Here is a 22,208-nt window from a genome sequence, read left to right as displayed (position 1 = left end):
ATGATAAAGCTGAACCATGTCACTGACTCCTTTACAGTCTCATGCCTGTCATGAGGACCTCATGTTTACTGTATTGTGGTGATCTCCTCTGCCCACAGGAAGGGCATGAGATCCTCCTGGTGTAGTCCTGCCTACCCTTCTGCACCTTGTGGTAGTGGGGCTATGTCTGGAATCCCTGCTAGCTGTTAGTGGGGAAAATAAACAGTTTTCACAAGAATGCTGAAGAGGACTGAGCTTGGGTTTTGTTCTATTCCAGCAAGAAAACCTTGAAAGTTTGTAAATACTTGGTGAAACAGAACTTTAAAGAAGTCTTGATTGGGCAGGACTGACTCAGAATCCCAGTTTGTAACAATAATAGCATGTCAAATAAAATAGCCTGACACAGACATTCATTTTCAAAGACAAACCAAATAGTCTATTGCCTGCACTTCCCTCACTGAATCCCCAGAACAAGGGACGAACCAGGGCAGAGCCATCTGGTACCAAGGGAATGGGAATAAAGTGTGGTTTACTCTTTCCTCACCAGCTCTATTTACAGCCACACAAGAACAGGAAACTGGTGGAGAGAGACTCACAGCATCTCCAGTTTCCTTGTGCCACCAGGAGCTAACAGGAAGGAAGAGAAAAGGGGTGTCCTTGGCCTGAGCCTGGGCTCTGCTGTCACTGTGTGTGTGTGCGCGCCTCCTTCTCTGCAAAACACTGATTTCACTTATGGCCCTGGGATCCTTTAATTTTTTGCTATCTCTGGCACTGGGAGTCCTGGTAAAGCAAGTCCTGGTCCTTGTTCTCATCTCAGACACACCATCGACGTGTTAGCAAATTCAGGTCTTTCATAGGCAGGGCAAAATGTCAGAGGGCAAAATGCCACCACTGAGTGAGTAGGTACAAAAAAATGAGATTTCAAAGAAGTGAGGCTATCAGCAAGGCAGAGGTGAGGTTCTGGGTATTGACTGGTGGGACGAGAAGAAGCTGTGAGTATGATGTGATCTACCTCTACATCTCATTGCCACAGGCTGTAGAACACTCCAGCACCTCAGCTGCTTTGCCCTATGTTTTTTTGGCTATGGAGAAAGGGCAAGAGGCCACACAGCCCCTCTGTGAGTTGCCACCCACATCAGCAACTTCGTGTGTAACACCTCAAGTGGGTTTGGCCAAAGACTCAAAGAGGGAGTGAAACAAAAGCGGAGAACTGAGTCTAGTTTTACCTTTCTAAAACACATGTGGTCCTGATCTTGGAATCATGATCCAGCTTATTCTGAGAACTGAAAACTGTTTCTTTACTCTCATTGTTTGGCTGCTTCCTGCCATAGTCCCTCTTCCAAGCTGTTCATGTCTATCTCCTGTGACAGGGCTCCTCAGGCTCTTCTCCAAGGATCATGTCTGCCAGCACTTCCACTTCTGCTATAAATATGAAGGATTGTCATACACACATTTGCAAAACAATTACCAGATTTTCAGGAAAATACAGACAGGAGTAAGGCAAACCCCTGCATCTTCTCTGCTCAGCAGAAAAGAGAGGATAGAAATGCAACCCAAGGGTTTTTAATCTCACCTCATATTGCTTGAATTTCACACTTGAATCAGACAGCAGTCAGTAAGATAGGTTTTTCACATTTTTATTTACTAAGGTTTTTATTGTGTGCTTTATATTGCAAACCCCAGCCCGAGAACTCTTCCCTCCCTTCCCCCCAAATCAACCAAAAAAACCCAGTAATAATAAATATAGTTCCACCTACTGAGACAAGCCTAGTGCTGACTGAGGTCCAGTCGGAATAACTCAAGATTGGCTACTGCACTGCTAAGACCTGGCAAATCAAACAGTATCCCCGTGAGAAACAAAGCAGAGTAACCCAACCGAAGAAGGATCTTCACCAGACTAGTGGATGGAACACACAGAGATAGAGACAGCCCTCGGGGAGTTTCTGTGCACCTCCATTTGTCAGTGTCCACAGGGGTTGTTGAGATTCAAGTACCAATGCAGCAGTCACAGGACAGTCATCCATGAGGGCTTGGCATTGCTGGGCTGAAGACTTTTCCCAACTACTTCTGTTAGATAGCCTGGACCCAATCAGCTCAGCTCCCAACCTCTTGAGATGCTCATTCTAGGGGCCCTCTAGCATGTGGAAGGAGAAATGTTGCTAAAACAATATAAAACTTCAAAGGACATAGTGGTTCTTCCTCCTAGGAACTGCCTCATATCTATGAGAGCATGAGAGGGTCTGAGTCTGCTTTAATTCCAGCAACTGATTTGGTTTCAAGATGAACCTGTACATATTTGGAAAAGCAGCATCTCTATGCTATAAATCTCACTTGCCCAACAGGCCTAAAGGAGGGTCAAAATTGGCATGTATTCGAAACTGAGGATATATAGATATAAATATGTGTGTGTGTGCGCGTGCTTAAACATGTGCATAAATAGACTACGTATGTGTATAACTGTATACTATATATAAAAGTGTATATATAGATATATATAAAATCTATACACACACATGCACCCCTCCCACCACACACTCACACATAGTAGTTGTTGTATGTAGCTAGTAGAAAAAGACCATTTCTGGAGTTGCCCTGACCCTTTAAGGAAGACCAAAGCTGATTACCTCTGAACTCTGAGCCACCGAAGCATGTTGAAACAAGAGTGCCCAGGGATGCTGGCAGCAACATCCAAGTTACAGGCATGTGTCAAGGTTTTTGCAAACAATTTGGTATAAAAACCCAACTGTCAGCCATTGTTGGGGGAGAGAGGGAGTTCTATGGACATGGGTTGTTACTGTGATAACAATAGTAAGGGTTTTAGCACTGCTGCATGAAGTCCTGCTTTCCCTCTGAGGGCTGGAGGGACATCATGAGAGCTGGGAGCAGAGGAAGGCTGGATACGTGTAATGGGTTTTAGAAAAGCTGAGCACCTGACTCTTTAGAGCGAGGTGGCTGGAGACACCTCTTGGCCTAAAAGGGAAAACAAAAGACCAAAAAAGAGTCAAAGGACATATTTGCTCTAGAGGTAAAGGCTGTAGCTTCTCAGTGCTGTGTTCACCCAACAGCTCCTGACTGTCTGCGTCCCGCTTTGGCTGCCTTAAATCAGTGGTGCCCCAAAAATCAAGGTGCCCGCTAGCCCCAAGACTTGTTCAGTGATGCTGCAACTGCAGGGTGAGACCAAAGCCAATTAGGTGCAGGCTCTTATTGCTGGTGAAATCAAGCAAAGGATTTAGATTTCCCCATCAGAGGAGAAGCATGGACCACGGCTGGCTAAATTTCTGGTCTAATCTGGTTTAATGGGATAAACACAGTTGCAAATCTGAAGGATCAGAATTACCCTGGTACCTCAAAGCTCAAACTCCCCTGGGCTAAAGAGGAAGAGGGCTGGAGCCGCTTCACCCCACTTCCCAATTTTTCTCTAACCAGTCAGCCTATGGACACAGACATTGAAATGAGAGAGGGAAGGTTCAACTGCTGCCTCTTTCTTCACCCTCCCCTTACTTTGCACACCCCAACCTAGAAGGCAGCACACCCGGTTTCTGAACCACGGAGAGGTTCTTGTTTGGGCTCTTTTGTTGGCTGAGGCCAGCTGCCTGGTGTGGGGCAGAGGCAGACCTTCTTCCACAGCCCATGTCATCCACGATGCCTACAGAAACACAGAGGGGAGAGTCACTGTCCTCCTTGTGACTTACAAGGGATTGCTTCTTGTTCTTACAAGAGCATCAGCAGAATAAGGAAAAGTATTTGAAGTCAGGCCATCTCCCAGTCACCTCTGTCCTCTTCAGATGGAGTCTGAACAGAAGCTCAGCCCTTCTGAAATCCCTAGACTGTGTTGCTGAAACTGCCTCCTTCTTGCTTCCTCTGCAGCCTGCTTATCACAGGAGGAAACCTGGGAGGAAACAAAACATTCTGATGCTCACTGGGCCCGTCCAAGTCCCCCCATGACTAGGTGCTGCGGATCAGGTTCAGGTTCAAAGTGATGCCAGCCTGAGGCCAAGCAGAGCTGTCCTAAAAACACCAGCTACAGGCCTGAACAGATGTTCCTTTTTTATGGCTCAAGTCAACCTCGGATCTTTGTCTCAACAGGAAAACCTTTCTTGGTGGCTTCTGTGGCTGATCATTCACATGTTCCAGATCAGGCACACGCCTTGTCTATGCGTTACCTTGTTGGATTAAATTTGATCATATCCTTTTTTTCCATGTATTAAAATATTCTATAAAATCAAGTGACCAAAAATCTATAGCTCTAAGAATACCTGGTTATCTTCTTTTTTTGTTCTTTTTCATGTGTTTTTTTTTGTTTCTAGTCACAGTTATACCTAAACAAAAGAAGTGGAGAAAAAGGAAAGGAAAGGAAGAGGGAGAAGAAATGGAAAACATGATTCATGAAAGTCTAATCAAGAACTGAATTGCAGGGCTGACATAATCAGCTCTCAGAAGGAGTCCTCACAAATTGGAGGGCAGTTTGGATCTGACAGGTTCCAGGTCCCCTGTGAGCACTATGGAGTCTTTCCTCCCACCAGCAGTCAGAGCAGCAGCTCCTGCAGTGCTGGCCCCAAACACCAGCGGATGGGGTAAAGAACCTGAGGACATCTGACGTGGTAAAGTCATACGCCCAGGAATTGAGCTACAAGGCTTTCCAAGAAGTCCGGTCCCTCCACCAGGAAAAGGAGAGAAGCTGGAAACAGATTCTCTAGAGGAATGAGGAGAACTTTGGCTCAGCGTCTGAGCCAGCTCTTGGGGCAAAGACGGCTGGGAAGCAGAAATCAACTTGATGTCCTGGTTCAGACGTCCCGGCGGCACCGGCGGCGTGCTCTTGGCCTGCAGGATCTGCGGAGATGGGCTGGCAGTCTGAGGCAGGAGCAGAGATCCGTGAGAGCCTGAGGCCCCGGAAGGGCTACATTGAAAAGTTCTTGTTGCCACTGGGCTCTGACTAGGAGGACTAAGGCCTGAAGGGGTATAACAGGGAGAGGCGACACCAGACTTATGTAGTGGAGACATGGAGGCAAAAGATGGCCGTTCTTGGTGGAGCTGGGATATCGTTCCAATTGAAGATCCTAATGCACTTGGATGTGTTTGGCACAGACCTGAGGACGGCCCACCAGTGACCTGTGCCAGCTGGCTTAGGCTGGAGGATGGCGAGTTGGAAGGAGGAGGCGGTTGGAAGTGATTCAGTCCCCCCAAAGTCCCACTGCCCGAGAGCTGCTGTAACTGTCCCCCCTGCAGCGGTGTTGTGGTGGGCTGGAACTGGTTGAGAAGACTGGGGGGTGATTTTGATGAGAGTTGAGTGAGAGATGTTGATGGGGAGCTAGTTGTAGCTTGCTGGAAATGCCCAAATCCACTGTTGGAAAGGGCTGTCTGCTGCTGCTGTTTTTGCTGCATGGACTGAGCTGTACCTAAGGGTGATCCAGAAGGTCCCTGTTGGAACTGGCTCAGTCCTGCTGTGGATGGGCTGCTCAAACCCAGCTGGCTTGAGCTGCCTGGAGGGGATCCCACCTGGAACTGGCCTAAGCCAGCGGCCGCTGAGAATCCTGCTAGCTGCTGGATGTGGAAGGAGGAGGAGGAAGGGGTTTCTGCTCCTGGAGTATGCAGCTGGGACGGAGTACTAGAGGGAGAGCCAACAGCAGAAGGGCCCGTGGACGGGATTAGAGACTGGATTCGTTTTAGCTGTCTCGGCGTCTGGTTGGATTGCTGTCCCAAAGAGCCCAGGACGGACACAGGAGGACGGAAGATTGCTGTTGGGAGGCGCGGATGGTGGGTCAGAGCTATAGCGACAGAAGTGGTGGCTGCTGCAGCTTGCAGGGGTGCCTGGATCAGAGGGGTCCAGATGACAGGGGTGGGAGTGGATGCGGCAGCGGCGGCGGCGGCAGCCTGGACATTGTGAGCACAGTGTGCCATCTCCCTGTCGTGCTGCACGATCTGCTGGATGATCTCATTCTCCTGGTAGTTGAAAACACCCGAATTGAGGTCATGCTGGACTTTATGCAGCAGAATGGAGTTTTTTTTACCTGTAGTGAAAGTGAAGAGAGAAAGAGTCATTCTGGCATTTCAAAGCATGGCAGGGTTCCTCAAAGCTTCATGCTAGACTTCCCTCAAATTTTTGGCACTGTCTCCATGTTACTTCATTACAGGATCTGTGTTCCAGCTACAAGATGACAAATATCATACCTTCTGCCTTTGTGGTATGATCACCAAACCAAAAGTGCCTGACAGGATACATAATTTTAGACAGTAAAGCAACTTTCGGTAAGCGTGGCAGACTGGTAGCAAAGCTCATGAATCTGGAAGATTCCCATTTTAACCACATAACCTGAAACTGCATTAGAAAAAGAGAATAAATCCACAGGCTTCAATTTTTTGGTGTGTGTTTGCAAAGGAAAACCTCAGTAACATAAGTCCAGTGAAGTTTCCTGAGTCTTCAGCTACTCTCCTTTTCCTCATCTGTCTCATGTAACGTGTTCCCTCTGGAGTGAAATATTTGTTTAGAGTTGAAATTTTTCTAGGAAGAAGGGACAGAAGGACTCTACATGCAGGAAAACCTCAAGCTGACTGAAGTAACAGACCTCAGCCATGCTGCATCTTGGCTGTGCCCATCTAGCCCAGACTTTCAGGAACTGAAGTCTAGCAAACCATGTTCAGCTGGACATCCAAGACTGCAGCAAAATATCAGAATGTGCTCTGCCTTTCCAACGGGCTGGAAAAAGTGGTGTAATGACTTTGTGTGGTCTGAGAGCACATGTGGCACTGGATGGATCCACTCTCCTGGATGGAAGGACAGAACCATTCAGTGTTGGGGTAGGAGATGCTGCCAGAGATGACCTTTCAACAGAGCACAAATGCTATCTCAAAGGAGATTTCTGGTCTGGACAGGCTCTCTGCTTAATGGCTTTCACAGATCTGTTCTCATAACTTGCTAATTGATAACTTGACTGATAAGGAACTGGTTTATGCTGATTCGAATGATTTTGTACTAAAATTAGTGTAGATTCTGTTCTTGCCTTTTCTTGCATTTTCAAGGGACCTCTCTTCAGACAACATATACTAGTTTGATTTGTTGACAGCACCTCTGCTTTGTCTAACTGAAGCTCTTTGTATTTGAAGGGTTCACCCTACAATTACTCTGTGTGTTGTCTCTGTGTGTGTCTGTGTCTGCAGGCGCACCCTGGCCCTCCGGTTGCGTGTCTGTAGAGAGCTCACTTTGTAGCTGAAGCTCACACAGGTGAGAGTAGAAAGGTCACCACCAGAGGAGGCACCAGCCAGTTTGGATAGGATCAGAAGCTGTTTTCACCCTCCTCCTGAACCAAATCATTAGCAAACCTGATTCAAATGTCGTTTCTGCTGCCTCCTGGCTGATCACTTCTAGCTCCTCTAAAGGACCAGAGCAAACGGACAGCAGAGTGCCAAATGCTGTGGCTTTACAGAGCAGGGGATAGACGCCTGGAAGGGGAAGAGCCTCATTTTCTGTATTTTAACCACCATATCATGTCATGCTTTAGGAATTAAAGGCTGGCAGCACAGCTCATGTCCATTAAACTTGTCTCCATCCTCATGAAATCACAACTTGATTTTGATATTATTGGCTAAGTCCATAGAATGATATTAAATTTGTCTTCTACAGCATTCCGGTTTAAACTTGTCAGCTGCTAGTTTCCAAGAAGGAATGGTTATGAATGGGTTGCCATGTTGGGTAGTACTTCCCAGTGAGGTTTCAGTGGAATTTCCTTTCAATCTTCTTCCAATCACATCTCAGGCCTTTATGTACCGATGTGAAAAAGCCCTGTGCATAGATGACATCCATATTGTTGCTTTTGTTTCTTTAGTATATGATGGCTCTTTTACACTACGTATCATGCTAGGTTTGATGGCTTAGTTCTAGTGGCAGCTGCAAGGTATGAAAAGGTACAGACAACATCCAAAAGGACCAAGTTTGAAAAACATCAGTAAGTACAATATATGCAGCCTCTCTTCAGAGAAGAGGTGATCTGATAATGATTTATAGGGAACTTCAAAGAGGAAGCTGTTAAGAACCTTTCACTTAAGCTCCAGAAGGACCCGTGAGATCCTGTGATTTTACACAAGCCCATTGAAAAAAGAAGGAGCAATCTAACTGTGATTGTAGTTAAGCATTGGAAGAACACACTCAGGGTTTTTCCTTGGATTTTTTCAAAAGCCAAGTGTTTATCTCTTTATAAAGGACGAGGTGTGGTTCTAGCAATTGATTCTGGTCTGGCAACTGGTGCACTTGGGATATGTCTGTTTTGGGTAGTGAGATTCTTAATGCTTTTGTGTTCCATCTACTGCTATTCACTGCCTCCTAAAAAGGCATCTAGGCACCTGACCTTTCTTTTCCTGCGTTGGAGAAAGATACCAGACTCTGGAAGGACACGGTCCTGAAGGCAAAGAGTATTTGGAGCTGCTAATGTCATTACAGCTGCTGGAGAGCTTGTCTGCACTGGAAGTGAAGGTGTAGGATACATAAACAGTATGTAACACCTATTTCATTATAAACTGGACTGGAACAGAGACCACTGGTATTCCTGTGATCCCAGTTCTACTTGCCCTTCCTGCAGCCAGGCACACCAGAAGGAGCATGAATGCCACCTTTAAATTTTATAGCATTTTTGCAGTGAAAATACAGTGAATGGCTTAGAGCCACGCTGCACACACAGAGTAATTTCCACCTGCTAACTACTAAAATCATTTTTATTTGCTCACAAACACTATCAAAAAGAGCTTATTAAACAGAAAAAGAAATATTAACTGCTCTAGTCTGAAGGAACAAACTACCTAAATAAGAACGATATGTAAGAGCAAACCATACTTGAGTTCAAGAGGGATTCAGCTGCAGGTTTGTAATCATTCTCTCTCTGGAGTTGAAGGTACAAATCCCAGCATGGGAAATCTGTAGCTTTCCTACACAACTGCAAGGTCAGGATGTGGATGGCAGTCAACACGCTGTGTTCAAAGCAGGCAGGCAAAAAAGCTGCCTTTCCACATTTGCTTTCCTGATAACAAACTGTAGCAAAACTGGGATGAGGAGGAACGATGAGGGCTAGAGAAAGGAGAAAGAGACAAAGGTTCTTCCCTTTGATGGTGGTGAGGGGCTGCACAGGTTGCCAGAGAAGCTGCCGCTGCTCCATCCCTGGCAGTGTTCAAGGCAGGGTTGGACGGGGCTTAAACCAACCTGCTCTAGTGGAAGGTGTCCCTGCCCGTGGCAGGGGTTGGAGCTGGAGGAGCTTTAAGGTCCTTTCCAACCCAGACCAATCTGTGATTCTGATTCTCTGTTGCTAATGCACTTTTGCAAAAACCTCCGTAACATTCACCGCTCTGTGTTTCCTCAGCTCACTCCTTTAATTCCATATCACCTATCTTTGGCTTCTGATTTGTTTGTCTGTGCTTGAATGACCTGCAATTTTCATGGCTGCCCTCCATTTAGATGAGAACCCAAGTGATGTTAATCAGCGCTGCACAGATGCACTGAAGGGACTGATGTTTTCATAACCCGAGCTCTTGACAACACAGGACGAGCTGCTCAGAAGCCTCTGGTTTCTTTGGCAAAGCACTAAACAAGGAATATGCTAATATTTTCCAAACATACATACTATTTCCTGTAAATATTTTGATCAAAGCTCCTGAAGTTTGTGTCAAACTGATAAAATAATTTCAGCAAAACCCTTGGAATGAGGATCTTTTTTTAGTTTTTAAACCAGAATGTTTCAGTTCTCCTCTGCAGTTCCACTTCACTCTTTTCCTGAGCCCAGTGTGAATCTATTAATCTCTTCATTAGATCTTTTGCTTTTCTTTTTTGCCAAGAAAGTCTCAAATTTCTTCTCCAGAATATAAAAAACAAATGAATGAAAAGCTTCTTTCAGTTACTGAGGGTAGAGGAATGTCTCAGAGTCATCATTCAAACTGGAACCGGTTACCAAACTGAAGAATTCATGGGTTCCACCATTCTAATGAATTGTATCATTTACGTGGTTTCCACGCAGGGATAAAAGTCCTTTAGGCGCTTCTGCAACAAATCTTCCTTTCGACCAGCACCAGATAAGAACAGCAGAATGCCAGTGGGATGAAGATGTTTCCTGGGCAGATCTGCCTAAGGTCCTGCATGAAAACCAGCCAGGAGTGGGAAGAGGCAGTGGAAGCCATGTTTGCTTGGGGAGGTGGTTCTGAGATTATTTCTCCTCATCATCTTATATATTAAATTGCTTCAGATTCAAGTTCCTTTTTCCAGCTCTGGATTTAGTGCCACATCCCTTGCCTCAATAGGAGAGCAGCAAAGACAACAACCAGAGAAATGATTAGTTTGGTCCCGTGTAACCCTAACGTTCCTCAGAGCTGTGCTCAGTGAACCACGGTGGAGCCCTGTGTTCTCGCTAAACCAGGGAGAAGCTTCCTTAGGAGAAAGGAAGAGGGATTCCCCTTCCAACTTTATGTCATCATGGAAGCAGGGAGGCTGGATGTTAGGTTTTTCCTTCTGTGTTCTTTATCCCACATAAAATGCTGAGTCTAAGGTACTGAGATAAACAATCTACCCAAACATTTCTCCTAATCCCAAAAGCACTATCCAAATTTACTAAGATTACATGATGGGAGGACTGGGTGGCTCCAAAGCAACCCATTCACCTGCATGTGCCCCTTAACAGGACTGAAGGAGCTACAGGAGCAATGTCAGGTAAAGGACTCAAAGGTCTCCAAAAGGTACTCATTTTTTTGTTCTCAATATGATTTCCTCCCTAACTCAGATGAAAATAAGTACCATCAATATAGTGCTTTAGGTTCTAAAAGCTCACTATTTTACTCACAGTAACAATAGGCTAAATAGAAGGGGGGGAAAAGGAAGATATTTAGAGCCTAGATATTCCTAGCAAAGGCACTGGTACTTCAAAGTGGAATAGTGTATGTAAAATTATGGAAACTAAGCAAATAGATGTTGCTCCCTTAATAAAGGATTGCAAAGTCACATTTTCCTTGACTGTAGAGAGCACACAAAAGAACAGGGAGAAAAGCTCATGTGATTTTCTAAAAGGAGCCAGCGCTCAACAATAATTCTTCGATCAAATAATCATAATGAGATTTCTGTTGTGAAAACTCTGCACAGACACAGAGGAAATTAAAAACAATTTCTGTTCCAAGCCCATTGGCTGTACCTTTAGAATTCAGGTCACTAAAGTGCTTTCCGAATTTGCATGGATTTGAAATACTCTCACTTTATTAGACTTCCTTCTGCCTGTGTTGCTGTCAGAGTGCCTGCCCACTGCCACACGGTGACTTCTTTCAGCTCCTCACTTCTTACTAATTCAGAGGACTGGGTACTAAACACACCAGTCGGATCGCTGATGTAGCAAAGGGCTCACAGGAGCGCTGAACGTGGTCTTTGACCTCCCTTGCCTGGGGATTACTTGTATCCTAAGCGGCTCTTTTGTGGTAGTCATTGAAAATTAAATAAATAAATGGACCTCTGCTCTGGAGCCAGGCTGAGAGAGCTGGGCTGGGGCAGCCTGGAGAAGAGAAGGCTCCTGAAGGGGACACCTTAGAGCAGCTCCAGTGCCTAAAGGGGCTCCAGGAAACCTGGAGAGGGGCTTTGGACAAGGGCCTGTAGGGACAGGACAAGGGGAATGGCTTTAACCTGCCAGAGGGGAGATTGAGATGAGCTCTTAGGCAGAAGCTCTTCCCTGTGAGGGTGCTGAGGCGCTGGCACAGGGTGCCCAGAGAAGCTGTGGCTGCCCCATCCCTGGCAGTGCTCAAGGACAGGACTTGGAGCAACCTGCTCTAGTGGAAGGTGTCCCTGCCTGTGGCAGGGGGGTGGAACTGGATGAGCTTTAAGTTTCCTTCCAACCCAAACTATTCCATGATTTCATGAGTCTATGAAAATAGCTGGAACAGAGATTTCAAAATAATTCTTAAAGCCCAGTAAGAACTTGGGCTCCTTCTCCTGTTACAGCCTGACTTTCTCTCAGATGTAACTTTACCCACACCGAACTGTGTTAACAGTCCTGTAAAAGTTTCCGCTACGACTGAAGTACTCTTGGAAGCAAAGCTTGGAAGCAAAGCTGATCCAGCTGGATCAGCTCTAGGAGCATCCATAGAAGAGCTCAGCGTTGTTAATAAATCTGCTCTAGACACCAATTCAGATGAACATTCCTGAGACCCTATGTAAATACATCACAACCTGGATGCGCAGATCTCAAACTGCTCTGCTGTAGCTGCCATTTGTGTGCTCTTATGCATATTGCAGCACACACCGTGGTGCTAAAGCCACATTCTTCAAGCTCTGGGGTACACTGAAAGTACAAAAAGAATCTCCTTCTCCCCTGCTCTGTCCTCAGCAAGACTATATGGAGTTATACTCGTAATCTCCCAACTCTCCCAACTCTGCGTCATGTCTCCCAGATAGGCAGTACCCTTTTGCAGTACTAGTGACTTCTGCCCAGAAGACCAAACTTCCAGAGATCTTGCACCCTACAACGTACATGGGTTGGGATGAACTGATGTGACCAAAGTCATTTACAAAGTCAAAGACAGGGCTCGCCACCACCCTGCAATGTTGCTTCTACTGGGGTGTCATGGGCTTTATTTTCCTTCTACAGTTGCAAGAGAAAAATGCATTTCATACTCAGGTGAACATCAGTGCCAGTTCACCTTGATTAAGCTGAAGTAATCTGCATTCACTCCTGCCTGCTGATTTGCTGGTGTCTCTCCTTAGCCTAAACAGAAAACACTGGCTTTCACATGGCAGTATTCAATTCCTGCTCAAGTCCAACTCCTACCCTGCATATCTGGGTTAGATAGCACTTCGAGGAGTTATTCACCTAAGCAGCTTCAGCTAACCGCCACAGCAGAAGGCCTGTCACCCTCCATACGCCTTTTTCTCTCCGCTGGCTGTAAAAGTTGTAGTTGAAAATGAGGGGAGAGGATTTCACTCCAGAGGAACACAGAGTGGTGTCTGAACTTTGATTCCTCACAAGCAATCGAATTTTTGCGTTATTCAGGTAACTAGATGAGACATACCGCAGTAGAAAATGACAGTTATTTCATGCCAGCCACTGCACCCTTACCTGCTCAGCACCTTCACTGCCTCAAGGTAGAGTTCAATACGGGTTTGAAATAAGGCTTTCTCCCAGAGCGCACACACACTCTAACACTGTATACATTCCTGGGACACAGGAACTTCTATCCTTACCTCACTTGTGCCCCTATCAGCAGTATTGAATGAGAAGCATATATATCTCTCTATATATCTCCTCATGACCAAATCTGCTTTCTCACCTCACATGTGCAGCTCTTTGGGGGCTACTCACATGCTCACAGGAAACAAATCTGGGCCTATAGCGTAGATACAGTGTAAAATTCATGCTGAGTACATTTTGGTTTATTTATACACATTTCAGCCTGTTCCATTTATCCATCTGATCTTGCAGGGCACCTGCCATGGAGCAAGCAGCTGAGAACCAAAGACCAAGCTCCACCTTTGTTAGCCTTATTTTACCTGGAGAAGCGCTGAGGAAATGAGACACAGAGCAAAGGCATGCGAAGGATAAACAGGGAATATGTGGCAGAGCTTGGCATGGATCCCAGTTCTCATTGATTTTTCCCCTCACCTAACACCCTCCTCTAAGGCAGCAGATCCCATAGTATTAGTCATGATCTGGACAAGTGGGGTCACAGGCCCAACAGGATTTCAGTTGCAGAAGCATGGTCACAAGCTGGCAAAGAGGATGCCCAGGCAAATGTTTGGGATCATCTATTTTTGTGGCTTTTTTTTATGACAAAGCTTTTAAAACCTACCACTATAAGATCTTGAACTGACCCTTTTGTACCACAATGATATTTTTTTATTTGGAGACTGGTATTGTGTTACCTGAGCTTCTGGGTTTTTAGCATCTAAAATGTCTGAAGGCAATGCAAGTCCTGGGTTAACTGGGATCCTCGTATCAAAATAGCTATAAGAGGCCTTCAAAAAGCAACGATTTCAAACTATTGGGCGAAAATGAACAACTTCCTCTGGCTGTAAATGTGCTATCACTTCCCAGCAGTGACCTTGACACGGATGGGGAGCAACCTCATCCAGACATTGATGGTATTTATTACAGAACAACCAACTCTGGAAATAATTTTCCCGCAGCAGTTTTGGGATGTGTCGTGGTTTGAGCCCAAGTGACTTCTGATTAGACAATACTCACGCCCTGTGTTGTATTTACTTTCAATGAACATTGTGTTTTAGAAGTGCAAATGTTTGTGAAAATCTAATTTTAAGCTTCAGTGGTCACTGAAAGCCAGTTTCAAAACCAGGCAGGAACAAAATGATGAGACATGCTGGGACAAACTGGGACATTCACAAATTGGGACATTCACGAATGCTTGTCAGACAAAGAATTACTCACTGGCGAAAAGAACAAATCATTTCCACACAGAAATACTGCAAAGAATGTCACAGCTTGGTCGCTAACAAGAAAAAAAGGAAGATTTAATGTATGATAAAATGATCATTAATCAGTGATCAGCCTAACTGTCTCGAGTCTCCATCTGAAGCTGCAGAGAGTGGGGTATGTGATATTCTGCAGGGTGAGGTTTTTGAGCCTGAATTTACTCAGAGTTAAGCTGGGACACAAATCTTTGTAGAACCCCAGCCTTACTCAATTCATGGATACCTGCCTGTCTTTAAAGAGCTCTGCAAGTGCAAAAACCTGGAAAACATCCTTCCAAGCCTTACATGGCACGGGCAGGATGCCAGTATCAATTCCCATTAATAGAGGTTAGAAGGATCCAGCTACATGCTCTTTGCACAGCCACCAATGACAGCTTCCATGCTGCTGCACAGCCCAAACACCAACAGGAGGAGACTGGGCCCAAATGTCAGGGTGCACCTGCCCCTCTCTTTCCCCCAGCCACAAGCTTTCAAAATACATTTGCTCTGCAAAGTGAATGCCTCATTGCACCTCCTGTTTACCAGTATTTCTCTTGTTGCTTCAAGGGATAAGGACTTACATCTTCATCCTGCCTCCTTGCCACCTCGACAAGCTCAGACCACACTTTCTAAATACTCCGTGTAGCAGGTAATCCTGAAAACAGCTCTGCAGCCACTGTGACTTGAACGACTAAGATTTTTCTTCCTGTACCTCACTGCATGGGGAACGCTGGATGGATCTTATCCTTGTTCAAGAAGAGTGAAAGAGCCCTCTGAAATATTCTGGGTACTCAGTGACACATGGGCTTCTCAAGGACATGCTGGCATCCGGGAAGGAGGGAGTTAATGAAAGCACCACTGACTTGAAAGAGGCTCCCATTTGCTTCCATCTTGTGTTCAGACTCTCAGTTGAACATAACAGGAACCAAAAATATGGTCCTGCTTCTGTTCATACCTGGCTTTAACGAACTTCTGTTCCTTAACTTCAGTCTTGTAGAATAACCCCTCTAGCTTCAGACACAGACCCAGAAAAATGCAGTCATCTTGAAACCTAAAAGATCAGATGCTGTTACACAGCTAATGCACTGCTCTTTCTGGATGGTGAAAGTTTCAGAGGAAAGTGAAGAAGTGCTTTATTTATAAAGAGTTGGGTGCACATAACTCCCTTAGGCTCTTCAGGAAAATCAACCCAAAGACTGCCAGGCACAATAGAGTTGGAAAGTGCTACGAAGGTGCGATTTTGCAATAGTAGAGTATAGAAAGTTGAAAGGACAGGCAGCTTTCAGGTCTGGCTACCAGGGAAAAAAGGGATTTTCAGCGTATGACTCTGAAGGGCTCTGCCTCTTCTATAAGGATGGTGTCGCAGGTCAGGAGAACGGCAGAAAGAGGGGATGCTGATGTCAGAGCTCTGGACCAAAGGGCTTCTAATTCCAGTTGCTCTGTGCCACCTGCTGACCTTACGCTGACATTTTGCAGCTGCCTGTAGAGGGAAGGAATTTCTCTTGGGGTCAGAAGCACGTGAGGTTCTTTATGCTGGGCTGGAAATTTCCATGAATTTTTGCTAAGCGGGCAGCAGCACGCAGACACAGGACAGCCTGCCCACCTGTATTCACAGCCACAGAAAGAATCAAGCTAGGAAGCAGAGCAGTTCTGACCACCTAAATCTGAAGGATTTGATAAAGCCCTTAGACCATCCCTGCCTGTGCTTGATATTCCACTTTCTCAGTAGTTTTACAATGAAATTTAAATAACCCAAGTGATGGGACTCTTGCCACTTACACTAAGGCCTCATTAGCATGGAACTCTGCCAAACCCTAAATATTGAGCTCCTACCCTTTTAGTTAGGGGTCACATTTTTGATTTGCAGCAAGTAATGAGATGCACAGAATACGGTGTTCCTGCATGAGCAGCCCCAGAGGCACTGCACCTCTCGCTGGGATGCAGCTTTATTCCCTAGCTTCCTCACCCCATCATCCTCCTCACCTTCTGCATTGTAGTCAGACTTGCATTGACCTTTTGGATTCTGGAAAGCAGTGAAAATACATGCAGTGTGAAGAGATGTAAAATAAGCAGCTAAAGAAGTTAGTGCAGGACCCTGAAATGCACAGTCCTCACCTCTGCAAAGAATTCTTACCTGACCTTGCATAAATCACTTGTGTTAAAACATCTCTGGTTGTGACAAAGGAAAGTTATCCTTCTCTTCCCTGACAGAAAAGGAGGCTTGCAGCAGAGATTATGTCTCCCGCTGAAAAGATGGCTCACTAAGTAATAAGATTTGGTTACTCGTGTTTGCTTTGGGCTGGGGGGGAGGCTTTTATTGATTGCGTATTTACAGATGCTGAGCTAAAATTCAAATTCTAGTGAATTCACCAGCATTGTCCTCATGGCCTCAGACTGCAGATCTGAAATGAATGGAAGAAGAGACGGGCAGAAATATGTATGTGTGAGAGAGAGAAGAATGTGGACTTAATTCATTGTGAACGGGCCTCCTAGAGGAGCTGAAGTCAGGCACAGAGAGACAGCTTGGACACGGCCTTTGGTTACATGGTCTAGAGTGAGGTGCCACTGCCCATGGCAGAGGGGTTGGAACTAATGATCATAAGGGCCTTTCCATCCAAACCATTCTGTGATTCTGTGATCTCCTTCAGTTCCTAACTCCATCAATGGACCTAAGGACAAAGCCGGCTGCCGGGGCAGCAGGTAATGGGAAGGAGACACCCCCCCCACCTTCTACTCACCGATTCTGTCCAGCCTGTCAAGAGCCACGGTCTCAAACGCTCGCCGCATCATGGGATACTCCTCCAGCACCTCGTTGAAGTTGTCCACGGAGAGGGAGTAGAGGCGGCAGTAGGTGTCTGCTCGCACGCTGGCCGTGCGCCGGCCCCGCGTCAGCAGGCAGATCTCTGCAAGGAAAGAGCCAGCCTGAGGACATGGGGAGCGGCATCACCACCCTGCCTGCCACCCTGCCTGCTAGCGAGCTGGACTCTTTCTCCTCTCCCCCTAAGAACATCAGCAGTGGTAATATTTGGCAAGTGCAGTAACAGATTACAGCACCATGGGACTCGATTGTGGCAGCTGCTACCAAAACGCACCTCAGGGATCTCATTAGCCAGGCAAGTTTTGAGATGGTGGATTTTCAAAGGTATCATTTGGGCATTCGGACTGGAGAAGCTGTCCTTCTGAAGGTGAAGCTGTGCTCTCATTGAAGCTAGTTCTCTCTCTGGATTGATTTGTAGTAAAGGCTCTTTGCTGACTGTGGCTTTGATATCTGGGCAAAATTTTGATCCCAACATCGGAACATTTGTCTTTTCAATTTTTTGTAGGTATCTGCAAGGTCCTGCACCGGTTGGGGCAATCACCAGCACAAAAACAAGCTGGAAGAGTCTGGATGGCACGGGCCTGAGAAGAAGGACTTGGGAGTGTTGGTTGGCAGAAGTTTCCCATGACCCGGCTTCAGCGTGCACTTAAGCCCAGACTCCTCTCGGCTGCACCCCCAGAGTGTGAGCAGCAGGTCAAGGGAGGGGATTCTCCCCCTCTGCAGTGCTCTGGGGAGACCCCTCCAGAGTCCTGCGTTCAGTTCTAGAGCAACAACACAAGAAGGACTTGGATGGAGCTGTTGGAACATGTCCTGAGGAGGCCCCGGAGCTGCTGCGAGGGCTGGAGCAGCTCTGCTCTGGAGCCAGGCTGAGAGAGCTGGGCTGGGGCAGCCTGGAGAAGAGAAGGCTCCTGAAGGGGACACCTTAGAGCAGCTCCAGTGCCTAAAGGGGCTCCAGGAAACCTGGAGAGGGGCTTTGGATAAGAGCCTGTAGGGACAGGACAAGGGGAATGGCTTTAACCTGCCAGAGGGGAGATTGAGATGAGCTCTTAGGCAGAAGCTCTTCCCTGTGAGGGTGCTGAGGCGCTGGCACAGGGTGCCCAGAGAAGCTGTGGCTGCCCCATCCCTGGCAGTGTTCAAGGCCAGGTTGGACACAGGGGCTTGGAGCAACCTGCTCTAGTGGAAGGTGTCCCTGCCCATGGCAGGGGGTTGGAACTGGATGAGCTTTCAGGTCCCTTCCAACCCAAACCAGGCTGGGATTCTGTGATAGGTCACAAGTTCACAGATAGTGATAGACAAGTTAGTGGCACCTACTAACTCCGGGTAGATGTAGACAGGATATTTCGCAGGAACTGAGTATATGAGTGTAGGAAATGTATGATAGGGGTTTTTTAATAAAGAAAAGGCTTTACAGAAGGGAAGGAGGAGCAGGTTACCTCCTGCCCCCTCTCAGATGGCCATTAATTTTGGGGTATTCAGTGTGTGTACTGAAACATGCATCTATCAGAGAACTGTCTCTGTGCTGCCAGTGAGGTCTCCACTAGGCTCTGACAGGATTGATTTCTATGTGTTACTCATAAAAGGAGGATCACCAATCTTCTTTTAAAGGCTTTCCTGACCTCATGCCATTTCCCCTGTTCCGGAGCTCTGCTGCTGATACATTATTCCTGCCTGCTAACCACAATATTTTGCTGGCTGGAAGATGGACTAGGTTTTTTTCCTCCATGTTTATCCTGCATCTCGCCTGATTGATAGATGCCAGATAGCAGGACCAGACACCGGCAGGAACGCACTAGAAGAATGCTCCATTTTTTCCTTTATGTTTTCAGCTTCAAAGAGCTACCAGTTTGCTTGGGGCAAAAAAAAAATGAACCTCCAAGAGCCAAGTTTCCCTTCTCTATTTTGCTGCTTAATATCTACACTCCTAAACTGCCCATGAGTCCCACTCACCTCCCATTCACTATTTGCTATACCTGGAAGCTGCTACAAAATTGAGATGAACAGAGGGTGAAGGAAGAGGTGCCTGGGGAAGCAGTTCCACGTGCTGCCACCCAGTGCACCCAGGACAAGCTAAGGGAAACATGACTGGGTATTTCTGTGTAAGGATGATTGATCGACATGCACCTCCAAAGTATGAGCCATCTGCCAGCTTGGTCTCCTTGTTGCCTTTGGTGAGGACGCTCACTACCCCGTGCTGGATGAAGTACATCTTCTTGCCAATGGTGCCCTCCCGGATGATGTAATCCCCTGGCTGAAAGACCTCGAACCGCAGCTTGGTCAACATGGATGTCACAAAGTTGGGGTCTGCATTGGCAAAGAGGGGCATAGAAGCCACCAGCTTCCTGCAGTTGAAGTTTATGATTTCCTGAGCATGATGTGATGCAGGACAGAAAGAAAGCGAGGGGAAGGGAGGGAAGGGGAGAAAAGATGGGGAAGAAAAGACACATTAGTCTACATCTAATACATGATGAATTTTCTCCACTTGAACTGTACATTATAAAGTGAGGGGGAATTGCTCTTCCCTTAGTCTGGCTCCCCCAGTGCAGGCTGGAAAGGGCTCTTTATGCTCAGAGCACATAACAGTGCTAGCAGAGGCTGGCAGCTTCTACCTCACCGTTTTCATTCATATGCTTTCTCTCTGAGCATGGACAACACCCCCAACCTCCCAAACACACAGGATAAACCTCTTTCTGCAGGAAATCTTGGGCTGAGAGAGAGGAGCAGAGCACGGGTGAAATGCTGGGTGAAAAAGCTCAGGGCTCCTCGCTGGGAGGCTGTTGTAATTCACCTTGGTGCCCTATAGTCTGTGTTGCCCTTTCTTGTCAAGGGGATATTGAAGAGTACAAATGTTCCAAGGTGCTCAGAGAAAGCATTATCCAGGGCAGATGGGGACAGTGTGAAGAGAAATGGGGCCTTTATGGCTTGTCAAACACACAGAGCCAATGCTAATGGGAAATCTGGCCTCCCACCACTCCCATCACTGGTGGTGTCCTCTGCAAAGCACTGGGAGAGAACACTGCACACTGGGAACTCCCCAGTTGCCAACGGGTGCAGGAACATGCATTGCCCAGTCAGTGTCACCTCCTCACCTCCCGAAGGGGCTCACTCAGCTCTCCCAGGATGCTCTCTTCATCAAACATCTTCCCCTGGTAGCGGTGCTCATAGTAGTCATGGATGCGCTGCCGCATGTCTGCAGGGAGTTTGTGGAAGGACATGTACTGCTCCACTTGCTTGTACTGTGCAAGGAAGATAGGAAGAGGAGGAGTTACAAGCACATCAACAATGGTGCCCAGTCATGGACAAGCACAAAGTAGACCATACCCATGCCTGCTGCCCTCATGTCAAGGCAGGCCTGGGCAGATAATCTGGTGCAGGAGAGAGCAACTGTGTGGGGAGAGTGCAGATATCTTTGTTATATCTTTGTTATGTTCCTCAAATGGCTGTACCATGTTTTAACCTTTAAACTTACCCTCAGACAGTTAGTTACACTGTGGAGGCAGTTCCTCATTCCCTGGGTGCTGAGCAGCCCAGGGCCTGTCCTCCCCTACAGACACTTCGAAAACTGCTAAGAAAGAAGCGCTCAGCTGGGAATCTCCTCTCAGCAATTATTACTTTATAAACTCTATTGCTGAGCAAAGACTTTAAAAACATTGTGCAGAACGAGGAAACGGAAGTAAAAGGTGTCCTCAGCAGAAGGTTTTTCCAGAACACACAGTGGAATGGTGGCCAGTGCGTGTGTGTGTGACCTGGTGGCTTGGCTCTGGACCAGTAAGTAATGTGCAGCCCCTCGAGGCCTCAGCCAAGCACAGGAAACCGTTGCAGCAGGAGCCATACATGTTTCAGCCTTGGATGTTTATAGCCACAGACAAACTGAAGGACACACACAGACTCAGATGCTGCGTTATTCATGTGAAGCTGCAATATCCATGCTCTGCTTTCCATCTTCTCTCTGTTCTTGTTGGGTCTCAACTGCCACATGCACTTCTGCAATCTAACCTGTCCTTATTTTTACCTAGTGGTTTGCATTTTACAACATGTCACTTAAAGGGGAATAGAAGGGCCCACTAAGAGTGATGCCAGAGCAGTATTTGGGGGTGAAAGGCACTTTCTATGAATAAATGACACTTCCTTGTGTCATTTGAGGGCTTGGCTCAAATAAACATAGAAAGCACAGAATCCCACACTGGCTTGGGCTGGAAGGGACCTCAAAGTTCATCCAGCTCCAACCCCCTGCCACAGGCAGGGACACCTTCCACTAGAGCAGGTTGCTCCAAGCCCCTGTGTCCAACCTGGCCTTGAACACTGCCAGGGATGGGGCAGCCACAGCTTCTCTGGGCACCCTGTGCCAGCGCCTCAGCACCCTCACAGGGAAGAGCTTCTGCCTCAGAGCTCATCTCAATCTCCCCTCTGGCAGGTTAAAGCCATTCCCCTTGGCCTGTCTCTTGGCCAAAGCCTCCCTCCAGATTTCTTTTTTTTAAACATGCCTTGTCTACTGCCACTGGAGATACATTTGCAGCGTCTGAGGCATCCATGAGACACAGGACATGCACGACACTCACTATTGACAAGGAAATCATTACACTACCTTTTGCCGACTTGGGTTTATTAAATTGATTATAAAGCCACAAAGGTCTGGGCTTGTTTTAATGCTATGGTTTTGTTGGCTAAATTATTTGCCTAATCTATCACCTTATACTCTCAGTTTTAGCCCAATGTTTTCAAGTGGACCACTGACCAGGTCACAAGATGGCTTCCCAGTGCCCCTCTTCCCTCTGCCATGAGTACTTGCCATCATCTTCAACTGACCTTTGCTTCTCAGAACAAACCCCCAGGCTCCTCAGATTCACTAGCACAGGTTGGATGGGGCCACTCAGACACTGTGCTTATTCACTAATATATACGGATTTATTGGTTTGCAATGAAGAGCAATAAATTACTGCTCTGCAAGTTCCTAGGGCTTGTCAGAGTCTCCTACAATCACTGTCTCTAGATAAGGCTCAGAGT

The 22,208-nt window shown here is 46.7% G+C and overlaps 1 protein-coding gene across 2 annotated transcripts in view; it reads right to left on the bottom strand.

Annotated features, from left to right (window-relative positions):
- Window positions 1–1,600: 1,600 nt before the first annotated feature.
- The window catches only part of HCN4 (hyperpolarization activated cyclic nucleotide gated potassium channel 4), a 94,303-nt gene continuing 73,695 nt past the window's right edge, over window positions 1,601–22,208 (bottom strand). For both annotated transcript variants that reach the window (XM_030498335.1, XM_030498334.1), the window contains 4 exons: window positions 20,294–20,440; window positions 19,329–19,569; window positions 17,128–17,292; window positions 1,601–5,987 (listed from right to left, as the gene is read on the bottom strand). In XM_030498335.1, coding sequence (XP_030354195.1) covers window positions 4,426–5,987; window positions 17,128–17,292; window positions 19,329–19,569; window positions 20,294–20,440 — 2,115 coding nt within the window. In that variant the 3' untranslated portion in view covers window positions 1,601–4,425. The remainder of the gene's footprint in view (window positions 5,988–17,127; window positions 17,293–19,328; window positions 19,570–20,293; window positions 20,441–22,208) is intronic.

The sequence above is a fragment of the Strigops habroptila genome, chromosome 9, assembly GCF_004027225.2.
Source record: "Strigops habroptila isolate Jane chromosome 9, bStrHab1.2.pri, whole genome shotgun sequence".
In the NCBI taxonomy this organism is placed as follows: Eukaryota; Metazoa; Chordata; class Aves; order Psittaciformes; family Psittacidae; genus Strigops; species Strigops habroptila.
This window is presented reverse-complemented; position numbering and strand designations above follow the sequence as displayed.